The 19516-nt window shown below is 35.3% G+C and overlaps 1 protein-coding gene across 1 annotated transcript in view; it reads left to right on the top strand.

The window, feature by feature from the left end:
- LOC136884541 (probable 2-oxoadipate dehydrogenase complex component E1 homolog) overlaps positions 1 to 19516 on the top strand; it is a 112844-nt gene that overhangs the window by 49442 nt on the left and 43886 nt on the right. Inside the window, exons 11-13 of the mRNA XM_067156792.2 lie at positions 2743 to 2874; positions 6383 to 6503; positions 7193 to 7332. Of these exons, the coding sequence (XP_067012893.2) occupies positions 2743 to 2874; positions 6383 to 6503; positions 7193 to 7332 (393 nt within the window). The remainder of the gene's footprint in view (positions 1 to 2742; positions 2875 to 6382; positions 6504 to 7192; positions 7333 to 19516) is intronic.

The raw sequence follows: 19516 nt of genomic DNA, 5'->3' as shown, positions 1-19516 counted from the left end.
GACGCACAGAAACAGGCAGCAGCTGGCTCTCTGGCATAACAAATACGGTGAGTTTGTCGACTTGAATCGCACGCCCGGAAGTGACAAAGTGACCTCCTTTTCTCAAAAAGAATATCTTTCCCCACCAATCCAATTGCACCATCATTCTTAATATAGCACAAAAAGCATCCCTGATTGTTTTGTCAGTCTAGTTCTGATACATTCTGTATGTACACCTACAAACCATAGTCATGAACAATGGAGGTTGCTTGAATGAGATTGAGGAATGTCTTGCAATGGTTCGCACAACTGCGAAGCGAAAGGAGACCTGGGGAGATAGGAAGGAAAATCACAAAGAACTCCATACTGAAGTTGGCTGGTGCTTTCTGACTGTCATGTATGCCACTGAGACATGGACTATCAAGGCAGCTGACAGGAAGAGGATGTGAAATCTTGGACATAACACACACCAGCAGATCAGTTCTGGAAGACCTAAAAGTTAAGGGCAGGCTGATGACAAGGATTAACTGGTCCTTTGTAAGATACTTTGGACACATCTCTGGACAAAAGCAAGCAATGGAGAAGCTGGTTGTAGGAGGAAAACAACCTTAAAAGACAAGCGCCAACCAGACAAAAAATCTCTAGATCACACTATGCAGTTGGTTCAGAACTGCAGATTATTTTAGAAACTTTCAAGTTCTTCAGGGCATGTCATTCCACCCAGTCATCTGAAATAAAATTAAAACCATATCTTTACGCTACTGTTTTTAGTAACTATTTAAGTACAACCTATAATTTGACCAAAGGTTTGAATACATAGCATATTAAAATGAAGTTACTAGCTTGTCTTGTAGACTCAGGATTCTGCTGTTGATTAGCAAGTTGCGGCAGTTTCTCTGATAGCGCTCAAACATCCAACAGCATTGAGATGCAACATATTTCATTCTCATTCTCTTCCATTTCTTTAAACCACATATTGCATAAAAATGCAACCAGCAATGCCTTCATTTTTTTTTTTTTCACTATCACAATTCCTGATCCACTGTGTAATGGCTTCTGAAGATGAGATATGACACTGTTCACAATGGGAATTGTCTTTGGACATTAAAAATAAGTATAGGGTAATAAGTAAGTTAAATGATTGTGAGCAACAGCAAAAAGATCTGAACAATATTGTGAGATGGAAAGCAGGCAATGGTATGATGATAATCAGAGTTTAAAGTCAGGTTGTGAGTTTCACTAATAGGAGAAGTCCTCCCAGTTTTATTTACTGTGTTGATGGGATGAAAGTTCCTTATGGGGATCACTGTAAATACCTATGTGTTAATATAAGGAAAATGGCCGATGACCTAGCTGTTAGGTCCCTTGTAAACAACAAACATCATCATCACTATAAGGGAAGATCTTCATTGGGGTAATCACATAAATGGGATTATAAACAAAGGATACAGATCTCTGAACATGGTTATGATGGTATTTAGGGATTATAGTAAGGATGTAAAGATCTGGGATGCCTGGAAGACATGCATCTAGGTGGGTGTGCTATTTATCAACTGATGAGCCCAATTTAGCACACTGCGGCAAAATGCTGGCAACCAGGAATGAGTTAGCTGGAAAATTTATAATGTCCAATCATGGACCAACTACATTGGTATTATAAATTTACTCATTCGGGACAAATATTTCAGATTCCCTACGGGAATCAACATTTATGTCATCTGATGGCCAGGCAAGCATCAATTTTTGGAAATGAGACAAAGTCTCTCATAGTGCATTGGCACTGACAGTGGCTCCAAGTAGCCTATGCAGTGGCCTCCACGATATGCACTAGCCATGCATCTTGGTGGGTGTGCTATTTACCAACTGATGAGCCCAATTTAGCACACTGGGGTGAAACGCTGGCAACCAGGAATGAGTTAGCTGGAAATTTTATAATGTCCAATAACGGAGCGACTACATTGATATTATAAATTTACTCATTCGGCACAAGTATTTCAGATTCCTTATGGGAATCAACATCTATGTCCTCTGATGGCCAGCCAAGCATCAATTTTTGGAAATGAGACTAAGTCTCTCATAGTGCATTGGCACTGCCGGTGGCTCCAAATAGCCTACACAGTGGCCTCCACGGTATGCACTAGCCGTGCGTCTTGGTGGGTGTGCTATTTACCAATTGATGAGCACAATTTAGCACACTGCGGCAAAACGCTGGCAACCAGAAATGAGTTAGCTGGAAAATTTATATTGTCCAATAACGGACCAACTACATTAGTATTAAGTGTTGTGTTCCGGGATATCAGTGGAGAGCTGGTGTGGAATGACGTTGGTAGATGAATAAGTTTCAGTGGTGTGTTTTAAAGTAGGAAAGATCACAATATGAAGATAAAGTTGGAATTCAAGACAACAAATTGGGGCAAATATTAATTTATAGAAACAGGAGTTAAGGATTGGAATAATTTACCAAGGAAGATGTTCAACAAATTTCCAAAATTCCTTGAAATTATTTAAGAAAAAGCTTGGAAAACAATAGATGGAGAATCTGCGAACTGGCCAACTGCCCTAAATGCAGCTCATTGATTGATTGATTGATTGATCGATCGATCGATCGATCCATATGCATGCATTGCTTTCTTTGTGGCCTTCTTCATTGTAAGATTCGTTCAGTCCCGCCTTGCTGCTCTTGTTAATTGACATCCTTCTTACTACGCTCTCATTTTCCTGTAAATAATTAAATAACAACTCATGAACTCTTTCTGTTTTCAGAAATCATACTTCAAGAGACAGTGGTCCGGCATACAACAAGCCCCTGCTGCCATCACCTTGTGGGATACGGGCGTTGACCAGACAACTCTCCATTATATTGGTGCCAAGTCCGTGGCATATGATGAAAAATTTGTAAGTCCCCTTTCATGATCTTTGGCATAGCCTGTTTGGATAACAGCAAGGTTCACAAACAATATAAACAGTGTAAATATCGTAAATGTCTTAAATATGACTGAAAATTTCTCAAATAAGAAATTATGATGGTTGGATCCACCTATTCAATACTTTATACAATCTTTTAAAATAGTACATGTTTCGGTCTTATTTACACCATCTTCAGCTGTGAGCACTAAAATAATGAAAACATTCAAAAACATAGAGCCTTTGCGTCTCAAGCAGGAGCACGCCAGCCTCTCACTGCTGGATTCTGTGGTTCAAATCCCCGTCACTTCATGTGAGATTTGTGCTGGACAAAGCGGAGGTGAGACAGGTTTTTCTCCGGGTACTCCGTTTTCCTGTCATCTTTCATTCCAGTGGCACTCTCCAATATCATTTCATTTCATCTATCAGTGATTAATCATTGCCCTTGAGGAATGCGATAGGTTTCTGCAGCTGGCACAATTCCTGTTCTCGCTGCTAGATGGGGACTTCATTTATTCCATTCCTGACCCAGTCGAATGACTGGAAACAGGCTGTAGATCATCATTTCAAAAACATAACGTTAAAATGTGAACAAGACTAAATGCAAAATTGTACTTCAAAAGGTTAAAAATGTCCTCTTGAAATCAGATAATACACAAATGAACACTGAAAGAACATTATTATATTAAGATTAAAATCCATATCGTAAGTGCGTAGTGTTGGCTTGAATGTTAAATCTCGCTCCTTCGGCTCGAGTCAGTCCAAAGCAATGCCGGGTATTTCTGAATGCATTCAAGATGGGGATCGAAGTCATTCTCTCGCACATGGGTGGGTGTAACCCCCGAGTAATTCATGGTAGAAGTATGCAACCAGAAGGCAATGTTTAACCCTTAGCACTCAAATATCTCTACTCATATTTATTTTTCTGGAAGTGTGTGGCTATACTGCTATCTGTTCTTAACACTAAAACAATTGATTCTGTAAAATTCAAGTTGGAATAAATGCCTCGACATGCTGACACTGAATATGCAGAATATATGTGGATGGCTAATGATATGATAGTTTACTCTGAATAATAAAGCAGTAAATCTTGTACATAACTAATGTTCCATTTAATGTGTGTACGTGTAAGTATACAATCATATCATTAACCGTCTTTGCTATGGAGCAATTACAAGAACAACTACAATGATTACAAGAGCAAAATCACCTCCTACAACAACTCCAGCAGCGAATGCCACTATCTTTATCCACACACTGTAGTGAACAGTGTTGGAGTTAAGTTATCTGTTTTCTGGCCAGACAAGCCAGCGCTATGGATCGCTCAGGCAGAAGCGCAGGTCAATATATCTGGTATCACACAAGAGGAAACAAAATATGTGTACATTGTTTCCCAGGTAGACCGTCGCTATGCTGCGGAAATTGGAGATATCATTACCAGCCCTCGGGTACAAAATGCATACGTGTACTTGCGTACCAAACTCACTTGGTATCTTTCCCTATTGAAAGAGCAATGCGTTCTTCAGTTACTTATGGAAGAAGAGCTCAGCGACCGTAAGCCATCCCAGTCCTTACGACACCTTAGATCTCTCGCGGGCAGCACACAAGTACAGAACAACCTCCTCAGACAGTTATGGATATAGCGTCTACCATCAAAGTGCAAGCCATTTTACAAATGCAAAGCGAGATTCCATTAGATAAAGTCGAAGTCTGCATAGTTGAAATACTTCAGACAACAATGTTATGCACTGTAAATCACAGCGTATATCACAGAATGTGGTGGTGTAACTATTTTCATGTTGCCCCCATGCCCTGAAAATGAAATAAATAAACATTACTAAATAAAGTTAATATAGAATCTGTCTTTAAATGCCTATTATGTAACACAAATAGTACACAAGAACCTCGTTTATCCGGATTAAGTGGGACTGGAACTGATCCAGATTATCGAAAATCTGGATAATCTAGAAAAAAACTAAAAATCAAATACAGTACATGTTATACAATCTATCAACATAAGTTGTACAGTAAGTTAATAGCTTTTTTTCAATTGTACAAAAGAGTATAAGAACACTTTTCTTACATTTATGACTTTGTTTTATGCACTAAAAGAATGTGTGAGTTTTTTTTGTTTTACATTTTGTACATCGTTTGCGCGCAGCATGATCACGAAGACGTTTTACTAACATAAGTTCTGCCGGTGTGGTTTCAGTCAAGGATTCTAAATAGGCCATCAGTTTGTCCAGCTGTATTGTTACGTCTCCTTGGGTCATTGTTTCTTCTGATGGAGCGCTGGTTTCATTTTCGAATTCACCATCAGTGAATTAGTAGTACGTTGCGTTCAGAAGAGCGTGGGTTCGAATCCCACCTAGGCCGTTCTGGGAATGGTTTTCTACGGTTTCCAATTCTCAATTCCAGGTGAATGCCGGGACAGTACCTTTGATAGACCATGGCCAAATTACTTCCAATTCCTCTCCTTAACAATCCTTGGCGGAAAAGATATTCAAGGAGAGTTGACCCCGTAAAAGTAATTTTTATTATTTTCAATCTGGATAATCCGCAGATCCGGATTAATGAGGGCCGGATAAATAAGGTTCTTGTGCAGATAGTGTGTCACCAAGTACTTCTCCATGTTTTCCATTGTGATGTTTTGGCTCTGATCCAATAAAATTCTCTTGTATCCTAGAGGTGAAGCTTCCATGGTGTATAGAATTATTTAGTTCTTTTTCCGAATTGAATTGCTGCCTGGGAGACTGATTATCTCAGATTGAGTTGGGGTATTTCAGTCGCCTTGACAAAGAATATTGCAACGTACTTGAAACGTTGGCAAACTGTACGGAATGTACAGGAAACAACAACATGGTTCAACCCGGAGAAAGAACTAAAAGAACCATTCAGTATCGCAGGAAGTCACCGGTGCATATTTTAAAACATAAAATCAGCTGGGTGAAATATCTTTCAGGGGCTCTTCTTGTTTACCAGTAATGATCTTGCAAACAGATAGAGAACTTGAATAACCTAGATTTCGTTTCAAGGCTGCAAGGAGTTCGTTAGAAACTCTGATCAATGAAAGGCACCAGCCATCCCACATTCTGAGAAAGGATTAGTGCTACTGTATGTAGCTGAGGCACTCTGACCTACTGTATTGCACAGACAAAGGGTTAGAATCCCCTATTTTAAAGGAATGTCAGAGCCAACTTTAGCAATTGAAATATATTTTATGTGAGATGAAATGTGCCAATTATTTTACTATAGACTGAAAATTAAATGAGCTGACACTGTTCTTTAAATAATTACATAGATATATACAAAAATGTTGTTCTTCACATAATATGTAAAAACTTGTCAAATGAAACACAAGTGTTACAATACAGACATTTTCAGTTGTCCACAAATAAAGGAATACAGAATGTAATTACGTAATTATCCGGGGCCTAATGATGAGTGCATCAATTGACAGAGTTTTGTTACAGTTACTTTGGTGTGAACTCTTTTTCAGAATCTTCATCCTCACCTACTGAAGACCCACGTTAATTCTCGGCTCAATAAACTGAACGAGGGAGCGAAGCTTGACTGGGCCACAGCTGAAGCGCTAGCGGTGGGATCTTTGCTCTACCAAGGTAAGTGCTGCTTGGACAGAACAAGTTCCTGAACAGACTAGATAACTTGATGTCTGCATTATGGACACAGTACACCCATTTTTAACACCTTGGCTATTTACCAACACGCATGTGAAGCATACCATTCCCGCGCTACATGCCGTTGACGTGCATGTGTGCCCTTGTATATTATCCGGTGTTGCTTATCTTTATTGGTTGGCAAAGTGATTGGGCTTTCTTCTTCAGTGGTGGCACTCAGATTAAGGTTCGAGTTAGCTATTCAGAATTTATTATTTTAAACATGTTGGTTCATTCTTGTCCGTATTGATTTATATTCAATTTCTATGAAACACTTTTCTGCCTTGTCAATACTTTACATTTTATTATAATTATCTACCATACATGTTTCGAGAGCTAATGCTCTCTTCTTCCAAGGTGTCAAAACATCAAACTAAATTCTTGGACTTGATACATTTGTACAATACAGTCATCAACAAAACAAATTATACATAAATCTTGAAATCGTTACAGTATTTCTTTTATGTCTAAATAAACTGTTCACTTACACTTACTATGTCATTTAGTAAAAACTTTAAAAATAGGATAATTTATTATTATTATTATTATTATTATTATTATTATTATTATTATTATTATTATTATTATTATTATTATTAAATATAATGCTGATTTTTATCTTCTCTTGGAAGGTTTCTATGTAAGGTTGAGTGGCCAGGACGTTGGCAGGGGTACATTCTCACATCGACACTTCATGTTGGTTGACCAGGAGACCAATGATATGTACATTCCACTCAATCACCTCATTGAGGGACAGAAGGCATATCTGGAGGTGAGTCAGTATGAACTATCATCATTATTATTTTCACTCATCCAGCTCCAGTCAGATTGTGGAATTTATGGTACCGGTACTCCTCCACTTTCCTCTCTCCTTCCATCTGTCTTATCCTGTAATTTTGTTGCATTCCAGGTTCCTCCTTCTTGATCAACTCTATCCATCTTTCACTGGGTCTCACTCTTGTTTTCTTTCCCTCAAACTTAGCTTCCTGGGAGACTGATTACCTTGGATCTAGTACGAGTATTTCAGTCACCTTGACAAAGAATACTGGAATGTGTTCAAAACGTTGGCAAACTTTACGTAATGTACAGAAAACAACAACATGCTTCAACCCGGAAAAAAAGAACTAAATGAATTCTCTTGTAGGCTGAAAAGGCTGCTGAAGCATAGGTCAGTATAGGTTTATAATAGGACGAGTATAAAACCACCTTGCACTTCGTTGGCACATCTTTGTTCCATACAATGTCACTCACACACTGGTAGAAACTTGCAGACTGCTGTATTCTTAAATCAATTTCTCCATCCAAATTTCCACTTTGTGACATCATGCTGCCCAAATATTAAAAAATGGTCACTACTTCAGGAGGTTTATTTCATATTTTTATCACTCCCCTGGATTTTCTGTTACTTCTTGTTCTGTTCAAAGTCTTGCTTTTTGCAGTACTAATATTCATTTCAAAATTTCTTATCTTTTCATTCCATAAATCAACTTGTGTCTGTACTTCCTATTCATTATCTCCTCAAACTACAGTATAATCAGCAAAGAGCATAGAGTTTACTTGCTCTCAGCAAAGAGCATAGAGTTTACTTGCTCACACATCAACTTCAACATTATGTAGAATTCTGTCCATGATGATAATGAAGAGTCTGTCTCAACTCTGAACCATTCATTTTGACCCACATTGGTTCTAACACAGCTTTCACAATTTTGATACAATGCTATTACAATCTGCATTGTTTCATTCCCAATCTGTGCCTCTGGCAATGTTTTCCATACCAAATTCCTTGGGACACTGTCATATGCCTTTTCAATATCTAGAAATGATCCTACCATGTCCTTTCCATACCCCCAATACCTTTTCATCATTTGACGCAATGTAAATATTGGGTCAAATTTGGACCTTCCTCTTCTGAATCCATACTGGTGTTCTGCCAATTTTCCCTCTACTCTGTCTGTTATTCGTTTAGCCAAGATTCTCTCAAAGATCTTAGCTGTATGAGGTATTAGTGTCACTCCTCTATAATTTTCACATTGCTTCCTGTCTCCTTTCTTGAAAATTGTTGCATGCTGCCTAATCCTAATCCTTTCCACTGCATTACTTTCCATACCTTTGCTCTACGAAGACTATCGTAAGCCTTTTCTATTATTCTGCAAGAATGCTACAATCACATTACGCTTCCTGGCAGCCGTATCATTTGAAGACAGATATTATGAATGCTACAAGCAAATCTCAAAATTCTTCAGAAGTACAAGACATGCAAATGAAGGCGCTTTTAATCTGAAACTACAGGGTGTGCTTGAAAAAGGTGTCAGTATTTACAGAAGAGGCAGCATGCAACAAGTAAAGGAGAAAGGTTGTATAAACATCGGTTGCAAACTCAATATCTTTGAAGTTATGGTCTGCTATGATTGCCATCAATGATCACCCTGTCTTCGATCTACTCTTCACAAAATGTGCTCGATGTCACCACCTACCTTCCTCCCTACGTTGTATGGAATCACGCATTCAGTGGAACACCCCTGGCTCTTGCTGGATAACACAACACGGCAGTAGGTTTAAGACAAATGTTTAGATAGGAATGTATTTCCAGCTTTTGTTGCGCACATCATTATCATCTACTAAAGGCCTTGTCGCTGTAGCCACATCTGAAGATCTTCTGCTAGCCTCTTTGTGTTGCTCTATAAACCACAGGCCAGTTCACTGACGGAGTTCCTGATGTATGACATCCTTGGTTGTCCCCTGGATCTCTTCCCCAGCACTTTACCTTCAATGATGGTTTGGAGAAGAGTGCAATCAATCAATCAATCAATCAATCAATCAATCAATCAATCAATCAATCAATCAATCAATCAATCAATCAATCACTCAATCAATCAATCAATCAATCAATCAATCAATCAATCAATCAATCAATCAATCAGTCAATCAGTCAATCAATCAATCAATCAATCAATCAATACTGATCTGCATTTAGGGCAGTCACTCAGGTGGCAGATTCCCTGTCTGTTGTTTTCCTAGCCTGTTCCTAAATGATTTCAAAGAAATTGGAAATTTATTGAACATCTCCCTTGGTAAATTATTCCAATCCCTAACTCCCCTTCCTATAAATGAATATTTGCCCCAGTTTGTCCTCTTGAATTCCAACTTTATCTTCATATTGTGATCTTTCCTACTTTTATAAATGCCACTCAAACTTATTCATCTACTAATGTCATTCCATGCCATCTCTCCGCTGACAGCTCGGAACATACCACTTAACATAAAAACAATATATATACAATTCTCCACCTTATCAATACGAGTTTATTTTACATTACAAATATTCAAGACTAGTTTCGACCCCTATGGGGTCATCCTCAGTTGACAATTGTAAATTGTTCATAAAAACATCACATAGTAAAAATTAGACTAGTTTAGGCTGATCATTAATGTTTGGTGTGTCTAGTACATGACTAGTGTGCATTGTTCATAGAGACACGTATTACCTTACTGCTACTACTATCCAATTTTAAGTTATATAGTATGGAATACAGATATGTTTGTGTAATTCTACAGTGACAAGTTCAAATATTTACAGAATTGGCTGTTGATTAGTCACAATGATATAATAGAACACAGGCTTGAACATTTTTGATTTAAGTATCAGTGCAATATCTTGCTTTTGTACATACTAGAAGCTAAATTCATTTTGTAAAGTCATTACATACTGATTGAAACTTAGTGTGAGGTTAAAATTGAATAAAAATATATGCTAATGTGGATATTAAAATATTGTTAAAATGGGCATATAATCAAAAACAGTGGTATGTATGCCACACATGTCTAGTATAAAAACTCATTACACTGGTGCTGTTAGTGTGCAGTACAGCATATACACTGATTTGGAATAAATGGATTTGTATATATATCGTTCCAACAAAGTGGATCCATAAAAATATAAGATGTATAGGTAATTAGTATTATAATGATCCACTGCAAATTAGGTAATGCTGTTGTTTATCTGAAGATCTATTGGCAGCTACAGATGTTAAAGTTATTAAAAATGTTAATGGAGCATGTTTTCTTCCGTAGACGCGATGTTTAAGATTGGTGGCATTAGTCAAATATGATGAAAGTTATGCGTCTTGGTGCGTTCTGGAAGCTGGTATGTTATGAGAAACCAAGGTGGAGTGTCTGGAAATAGAAATAAAAATGTGATAATGTTGTGGATAGAAAGTGTGATAGTGAAACGTATGTCGTTTACTTACGTAAAGTGCTGGAGCCGTGCGTTCTTAGTAGCTGCCTGTTGGGATCTGGTGCGCGTAGCTCTGAGATTGTAGTTAGCGGCGGTAGAGGGGAGGTTTGGGGGGATAGGTGGAGTGTTAGTAATAGGAGTGGGGTTGGAGGGGAGAGGGTTTTGAGGCGGTTGATTTGAACATATCGATTTTTGCTTGTTTATTCTTTTGATATAGAAATCTTTTAATAAGGGAATTACTGCATGAAAAAGAATGTTGTTTCTGTCTATACTTTCATTTAGGTTGGAGTTTGGATTCACATATTTGTCTAAATTTATATAAAATTCTTCTATTATACTGAGTAAGGGACTTTTTGGGTTCATGTTAAGGATTTGCATGTCGTTCTTAATGTCTGTGAAATTATGTTTTTGATCGTCAATATGCTGACCCATAGCTGAAAAATGTCTGTGTTTGACGGCGTTTACATGTTCATTATATCGTATTAAAAAACTTCTACCGGTAAGTCCTATATAGCTGGCTTGGCAGTCGTTACATTTTAGGCGATAGACTCCTGAATGATTGTATTTGTTTGTGTTATTAACTAATTTGGAATTGTATAGTATGTTGGTGTTGTTGCGTGCTGTTTTGTATGCTATTTTTAGGCCTTGTTTTTTGAAGATGTTTGTTATGGGATGTATATGGTTATTGTTATAAGTAAACAGTGCATATTCTTTTTTATTTTTAGTGATTCTGGTTAACTTGGTTTTAGGTTGATTTTTGACTTTATTGATGATCCGGTTTATCATTTCTCTTTTGTATCCATTTTGTTTTGCTATTTCATGGATTGTGTTTAGTTCTTTATTTAGATTTTCTTTTGAAAGTGGAATGTTGTATGCTCTATGAATCATACTATAGTATGCAGCTCTTTTATGGGCATGTGGGTGGGTGGAGTCTATCTTTATTGTATTTGATGTATGGGTAGGTTTCCTATATATATTGTATGTTAGGTGGTTGTTATGTCTGGTTATGGATATATCTAAGTAGTTTATGGTGTTGTTGTGTTCAGTGTCCATGGTAAATTTAATGTGGGGATCTATTTTATTTAGTTGTTCTAGGATTATGTTTTCATTAGTATGTCTGTTGTCCATGATTATAAATGCATCATCGACAAACCTGCACCAATAGATTATATTTTCTATTTTTTTAATTTCTTGATGTTCTAAGTGATCCATATATATATCAGCTATTATGCCTGATATTGGTGATCCCATGGGTAATCCTTTTTGTTGATAAATAGTGTCATGGAACTTGAAATAGTTGTTATTGATAGCAAATTGTAGAAGTTTAATAAATTCATCTATTTCCAATTTGCTTAGCTTACTGTGGTTATAAAGGTTGGATTCTATGATAGTGATAGTTTTTTGTGTGGGTATATTAGGATACATGTTTGTTATATCATATGTAGCTAGCTTGTAAAAATGTTCTATTCTAATATTCTTAGTAATGTTGCAAAAATCTATTGAGTTTTTTATGGTTTTGTTTGCTTGAAAAACATAATGTTTTTTGAGGAATTTTTGTATGTATTTGGATAATTTATAAATAGGGCTTGGTCTATAATTTATTATGGGTCTCATAGGAATGTTGTTTTTATGGATCTTAGGATAAGCTTTAGCTGTAGGTATCCCTGGATTCATAGTGGTTAATTTTGCAGTTTCCTGTTCGTTCATAAGAAAATTGGTGTTTTTTAGGAGAATTTTTAAGTTTTTCTGGATACTGTTAGTGGGATCTTTAGTCTTAATTTGAAAGGTTTCATCTTGAAAGCAGGTTTTTGTTTTTGTTATATATTCCTCTTTATCCATAATAACTGTAGTGTTTCCTTTATCTGCCTTTGTTACTATTAAGTTATTTTGCTGTATTTTATTTTTGAGTACCTTAATTTGTGTTTGGTTTGTGATATCTTGATTCTGAGGTTTTTGAGTGATCTTATCAACATATTGTGGTAGTGTTTTTTTGATTTCATATCTAATTTCATTTTGTTTTTCTTGGGGTATTTTATTTAGAGCATCTTCTGTTTCAGTAATAATGGTGGCTATGTTTTCAAATACTGAATAGTTTTTCCAGTTATGTTTTGGTCCCTTGCTCAGTATAATTGTTTCTTTTTCATTGAATGTTGTGTTAGTTAGGTTTTGGAGTGGGGGATGGAAAGTATGTTGGTTGTTATCAATAGAAACAGTAATATGTTGTCTATGTTGTGTATGGTTGGTTTGGTTTAGTGATGTCTTGAGTGCGTTAAGTTTCTTGTTTAAGGTATTCTGCTTCTGTATGGCTATGTTTTCTATCTTTTCGTTAGTTATTTGTTGGAAATTGCTCCAGTATGTGTGTGGTAGCTCATGTGAGGCTTTAAGGTGCGCTTCATACATTTGTGTGTTTAGGTGTTGTTTTTTCCTATACATGAATTTAATTTCTTCTTTCAGCCATATTCGATTGGTTTTGTTTTGGGTGTTTTGGGTTTGATATGTGCTTCTATGTTTATTATTATATTTCCTAAGAAATTTAGGAGTTAGATTATTAAGTAGGCATTGTTTTAAGAAAGTGATGTTTTTGACAATATTTGTGATCTTAATCTTCAGATTTTGATATCTGTGTGCTATTCTTCTTGCCTGGTTGGCTTTTCCACTGTTGTTTATAAGTTTCATTTCCGTATTGATGGATATTACTTTACATAAAAACAATATATATACAATTCTCCACCTTATCAATACGAGTTTATTTTACATTACAAATATTCAAGACTAGTTTCGACCCCTATGGGGTCATCCTCAGTTGACAATTGTAAATTGTTCATAAAAACATCACATAGTAAAAATTAGACTAGTTTAGGCTGATCATTAATGTTTGGTGTGTCTAGTACATGACTAGTGTGCATTGTTCATAGAGACACGTATTACCTTACTGCTACTACTATCCAATTTTAAGTTATATAGTATGGAATACAGATATGTTTGTGTAATTCTACAGTGACAAGTTCAAATATTTACAGAATTGGCTGTTGATTAGTCACAATGATATAATAGAACACAGGCTTGAACATTTTTGATTTAAGTATCAGTGCAATATCTTGCTTTTGTACATACTAGAAGCTAAATTCATTTTGTAAAGTCATTACATACTGATTGAAACTTAGTGTGAGGTTAAAATTGAATAAAAATATATGCTAATGTGGATATTAAAATATTGTTAAAATGGGCATATAATCAAAAACAGTGGTATGTATGCCACACATGTCTAGTATAAAAACTCATTACACTGGTGCTGTTAGTGTGCAGTACAGCATATACACTGATTTGGAATAAATGGATTTGTATATATATCGTTCCAACAAAGTGGATCCATAAAAATATAAGATGTATAGGTAATTAGTATTATAATGATCCACTGCAAATTAGGTAATGCTGTTGTTTATCTGAAGATCTATTGGCAGCTACAGATGTTAAAGTTATTAAAAATGTTAATGGAGCATGTTTTCTTCCGTAGACGCGATGTTTAAGATTGGTGGCATTAGTCAAATATGATGAAAGTTATGCGTCTTGGTGCGTTCTGGAAGCTGGTATGTTATGAGAAACCAAGGTGGAGTGTCTGGAAATAGAAATAAAAATGTGATAATGTTGTGGATAGAAAGTGTGATAGTGAAACGTATGTCGTTTACTTACGTAAAGTGCTGGAGCCGTGCGTTCTTAGTAGCTGCCTGTTGGGATCTGGTGCGCGTAGCTCTGAGATTGTAGTTAGCGGCGGTAGAGGGGAGGTTTGGGGGGATAGGTGGAGTGTTAGTAATAGGAGTGGGGTTGGAGGGGAGAGGGTTTTGAGGCGGTTGATTTGAACATATCGATTTTTGCTTGTTTATTCTTTTGATATAGAAATCTTTTAATAAGGGAATTACTGCATGAAAAAGAATGTTGTTTCTGTCTATACTTTCATTTAGGTTGGAGTTTGGATTCACATATTTGTCTAAATTTATATAAAATTCTTCTATTATACTGAGTAAGGGACTTTTTGGGTTCATGTTAAGGATTTGCATGTCGTTCTTAATGTCTGTGAAATTATGTTTTTGATCGTCAATATGCTGACCCATAGCTGAAAAATGTCTGTGTTTGACGGCGTTTACATGTTCATTATATCGTATTAAAAAACTTCTACCGGTAAGTCCTATATAGCTGGCTTGGCAGTCGTTACATTTTAGGCGATAGACTCCTGAATGATTGTATTTGTTTGTGTTATTAACTAATTTGGAATTGTATAGTATGTTGGTGTTGTTGTGTGCTGTTTTGTATGCTATTTTTAGGCCTTGTTTTTTGAAGATGTTTGTTATGGGATGTATATGGTTATTGTTATAAGTAAACAGTGCATATTCTTTTTTATTTTTAGTGATTCTGGTTAACTTGGTTTTAGGTTGATTTTTGACTTTATTGATGATCCGGTTTATCATTTCTCTTTTGTATCCATTTTGTTTTGCTATTTCATGGATTGTGTTTAGTTCTTTATTTAGATTTTCTTTTGAAAGTGGAATGTTGTATGCTCTATGAATCATACTATAGTATGCAGCTCTTTTATGGGCATGTGGGTGGGTGGAGTCTATCTTTATTGTATTTGATGTATGGGTAGGTTTCCTATATATATTGTATGTTAGGTGGTTGTTATGTCTGGTTATGGATATATCTAAGTAGTTTATGGTGTTGTTGTGTTCAGTGTCCATGGTAAATTTAATGTGGGGATCTATTTTATTTAGTTGTTCTAGGATTATGTTTTCATTAGTATGTCTGTTGTCCATGATTATAAATGCATCATCGACAAACCTGCACCAATAGATTATATTTTCTATTTTTTTAATTTCTTGATGTTCTAAGTGATCCATATATATATCAGCTATTATGCCTGATATTGGTGATCCCATGGGTAATCCTTTTTGTTGATAAATAGTGTCATGGAACTTGAAATAGTTGTTATTGATAGCAAATTGTAGAAGTTTAATAAATTCATCTATTTCCAATTTGCTTAGCTTACTGTGGTTATAAAGGTTGGATTCTATGATAGTGATAGTTTTTTGTGTGGGTATATTAGGATACATGTTTGTTATATCATATGTAGCTAGCTTGTAAAAATGTTCTATTCTAATATTCTTAGTAATGTTGCAAAAATCTATTGAGTTTTTTATGGTTTTGTTTGCTTGAAAAACATAATGTTTTTTGAGGAATTTTTGTATGTATTTGGATAATTTATAAATAGGGCTTGGTCTATAATTTATTATGGGTCTCATAGGAATGTTGTTTTTATGGATCTTAGGATAAGCTTTAGCTGTAGGTATCCCTGGATTCATAGTGGTTAATTTTGCAGTTTCCTGTTCGTTCATAAGAAAATTGGTGTTTTTTAGGAGAATTTTTAAGTTTTTCTGGATACTGTTAGTGGGATCTTTAGTCTTAATTTGAAAGGTTTCATCTTGAAAGCAGGTTTTTGTTTTTGTTATATATTCCTCTTTATCCATAATAACTGTAGTGTTTCCTTTATCTGCCTTTGTTACTATTAAGTTATTTTGCTGTATTTTATTTTTGAGTACCTTAATTTGTGTTTGGTTTGTGATATCTTGATTCTGAGGTTTTTGAGTGATCTTATCAACATATTGTGGTAGTGTTTTTTTGATTTCATATCTAATTTCATTTTGTTTTTCTTGGGGTATTTTATTTAGAGCATCTTCTGTTTCAGTAATAATGGTGGCTATGTTTTCAAATACTGAATAGTTTTTCCAGTTATGTTTTGGTCCCTTGCTCAGTATAATTGTTTCTTTTTCATTGAATGTTGTGTTAGTTAGGTTTTGGAGTGGGGGATGGAAAGTATGTTGGTTGTTATCAATAGAAACAGTAATATGTTGTCTATGTTGTGTATGGTTGGTTTGGTTTAGTGATGTCTTGAGTGCGTTAAGTTTCTTGTTTAAGGTATTCTGCTTCTGTATGGCTATGTTTTCTATCTTTTCGTTAGTTATTTGTTGGAAATTGCTCCAGTATGTGTGTGGTAGCTCATGTGAGGCTTTAAGGTGCGCTTCATACATTTGTGTGTTTAGGTGTTGTTTTTTCCTATACATGAATTTAATTTCTTCTTTCAGCCATATTCGATTGGTTTTGTTTTGGGTGTTTTGGGTTTGATATGTGCTTCTATGTTTATTATTATATTTCCTAAGAAATTTAGGAGTTAGATTATTAAGTAGGCATTGTTTTAAGAAAGTGATGTTTTTGACAATATTTGTGATCTTAATCTTCAGATTTTGATATCTGTGTGCTATTCTTCTTGCCTGGTTGGCTTTTCCACTGTTGTTTATAAGTTTCATTTCCGTATTGATGGATATTACTTTACATAAAAACAATATATATACAATTCTCCACCTTATCAATACGAGTTTATTTTACATTACAAATATTCAAGACTAGTTTCGACCCCTATGGGGTCATCCTCAGTTGACAATTGTAAATTGTTCATAAAAACATCACATAGTAAAAATTAGACTAGTTTAGGCTGATCATTAATGTTTGGTGTGTCTAGTACATGACTAGTGTGCATTGTTCATAGAGACACGTATTACCTTACTGCTACTACTATCCAATTTTAAGTTATATAGTATGGAATACAGATATGTTTGTGTAATTCTACAGTGACAAGTTCAAATATTTACAGAATTGGCTGTTGATTAGTCACAATGATATAATAGAACACAGGCTTGAACATTTTTGATTTAAGTATCAGTGCAATATCTTGCTTTTGTACATACTAGAAGCTAAATTCATTTTGTAAAGTCATTACATACTGATTGAAACTTAGTGTGAGGTTAAAATTGAATAAAAATATATGCTAATGTGGATATTAAAATATTGTTAAAATGGGCATATAATCAAAAACAGTGGTATGTATGCCACACATGTCTAGTATAAAAACTCATTACACTGGTGCTGTTAGTGTGCAGTACAGCATATACACTGATTTGGAATAAATGGATTTGTATATATATCGTTCCAACAAAGTGGATCCATAAAAATATAAGATGTATAGGTAATTAGTATTATAATGATCCACTGCAAATTAGGTAATGCTGTTGTTTATCTGAAGATCTATTGGCAGCTACAGATGTTAAAGTTATTAAAAATGTTAATGGAGCATGTTTTCTTCCGTAGACGCGATGTTTAAGATTGGTGGCATTAGTCAAATATGATGAAAGTTATGCGTCTTGGTGCGTTCTGGAAGCTGGTATGTTATGAGAAACCAAGGTGGAGTGTCTGGAAATAGAAATAAAAATGTGATAATGTTGTGGATAGAAAGTGTGATAGTGAAACGTATGTCGTTTACTTACGTAAAGTGCTGGAGCCGTGCGTTCTTAGTAGCTGCCTGTTGGGATCTGGTGCGCGTAGCTCTGAGATTGTAGTTAGCGGCGGTAGAGGGGAGGTTTGGGGGGATAGGTGGAGTGTTAGTAATAGGAGTGGGGTTGGAGGGGAGAGGGTTTTGAGGCGGTTGATTTGAACATATCGATTTTTGCTTGTTTATTCTTTTGATATAGAAATCTTTTAATAAGGGAATTACTGCATGAAAAAGAATGTTGTTTCTGTCTATACTTTCATTTAGGTTGGAGTTTGGATTCACATATTTGTCTAAATTTATATAAAATTCTTCTATTATACTGAGTAAGGGACTTTTTGGGTTCATGTTAAGGATTTGCATGTCGTTCTTAATGTCTGTGAAATTATGTTTTTGATCGTCAATATGCTGACCCATAGCTGAAAAATGTCTGTGTTTGACGGCGTTTACATGTTCATTATATCGTATTAAAAAACTTCTACCGGTAAGTCCTATATAGCTGGCTTGGCAGTCGTTACATTTTAGGCGATAGACTCCTGAATGATTGTATTTGTTTGTGTTATTAACTAATTTGGAATTGTATAGTATGTTGGTGTTGTTGCGTGCTGTTTTGTATGCTATTTTTAGGCCTTGTTTTTTGAAGATGTTTGTTATGGGATGTATATGGTTATTGTTATAAGTAAACAGTGCATATTCTTTTTTATTTTTAGTGATTCTGGTTAACTTGGTTTTAGGTTGATTTTTGACTTTATTGATGATCCGGTTTATCATTTCTCTTTTGTATCCATTTTGTTTTGCTATTTCATGGATTGTGTTTAGTTCTTTATTTAGATTTTCTTTTGAAAGTGGAATGTTGTATGCTCTGTGAATCATACTATAGTATGCAGCTCTTTTATGGGCATGTGGGTGGGTGGAGTCTATCTTTATTGTATTTGATGTATGGGTAGGTTTCCTATATATATTGTATGTTAGGTGGTTGTTATGTCTGGTTATGGATATATCTAAGTAGTTTATGGTGTTGTTGTGTTCAGTGTCCATGGTAAATTTAATGTGGGGATCTATTTTATTTAGTTGTTCTAGGATTATGTTTTCATTAGTATGTCTGTTGTCCATGATTATAAATGCATCATCGACAAACCTGCACCAATAGATTATATTTTCTATTTTTTTAATTTCTTGATGTTCTAAGTGATCCATATATATATCAGCTATTATGCCTGATATTGGTGATCCCATGGGTAATCCTTTTTGTTGATAAATAGTGTCATGGAACTTGAAATAGTTGTTATTGATAGCAAATTGTAGAAGTTTAATAAATTCATCTATTTCCAATTTGCTTAGCTTACTGTGGTT

This window comes from Anabrus simplex, chromosome 12, assembly GCF_040414725.1.
Source record: "Anabrus simplex isolate iqAnaSimp1 chromosome 12, ASM4041472v1, whole genome shotgun sequence".
NCBI classification, from domain to species: Eukaryota; Metazoa; Arthropoda; class Insecta; order Orthoptera; family Tettigoniidae; genus Anabrus; species Anabrus simplex.
This window is presented reverse-complemented; position numbering and strand designations above follow the sequence as displayed.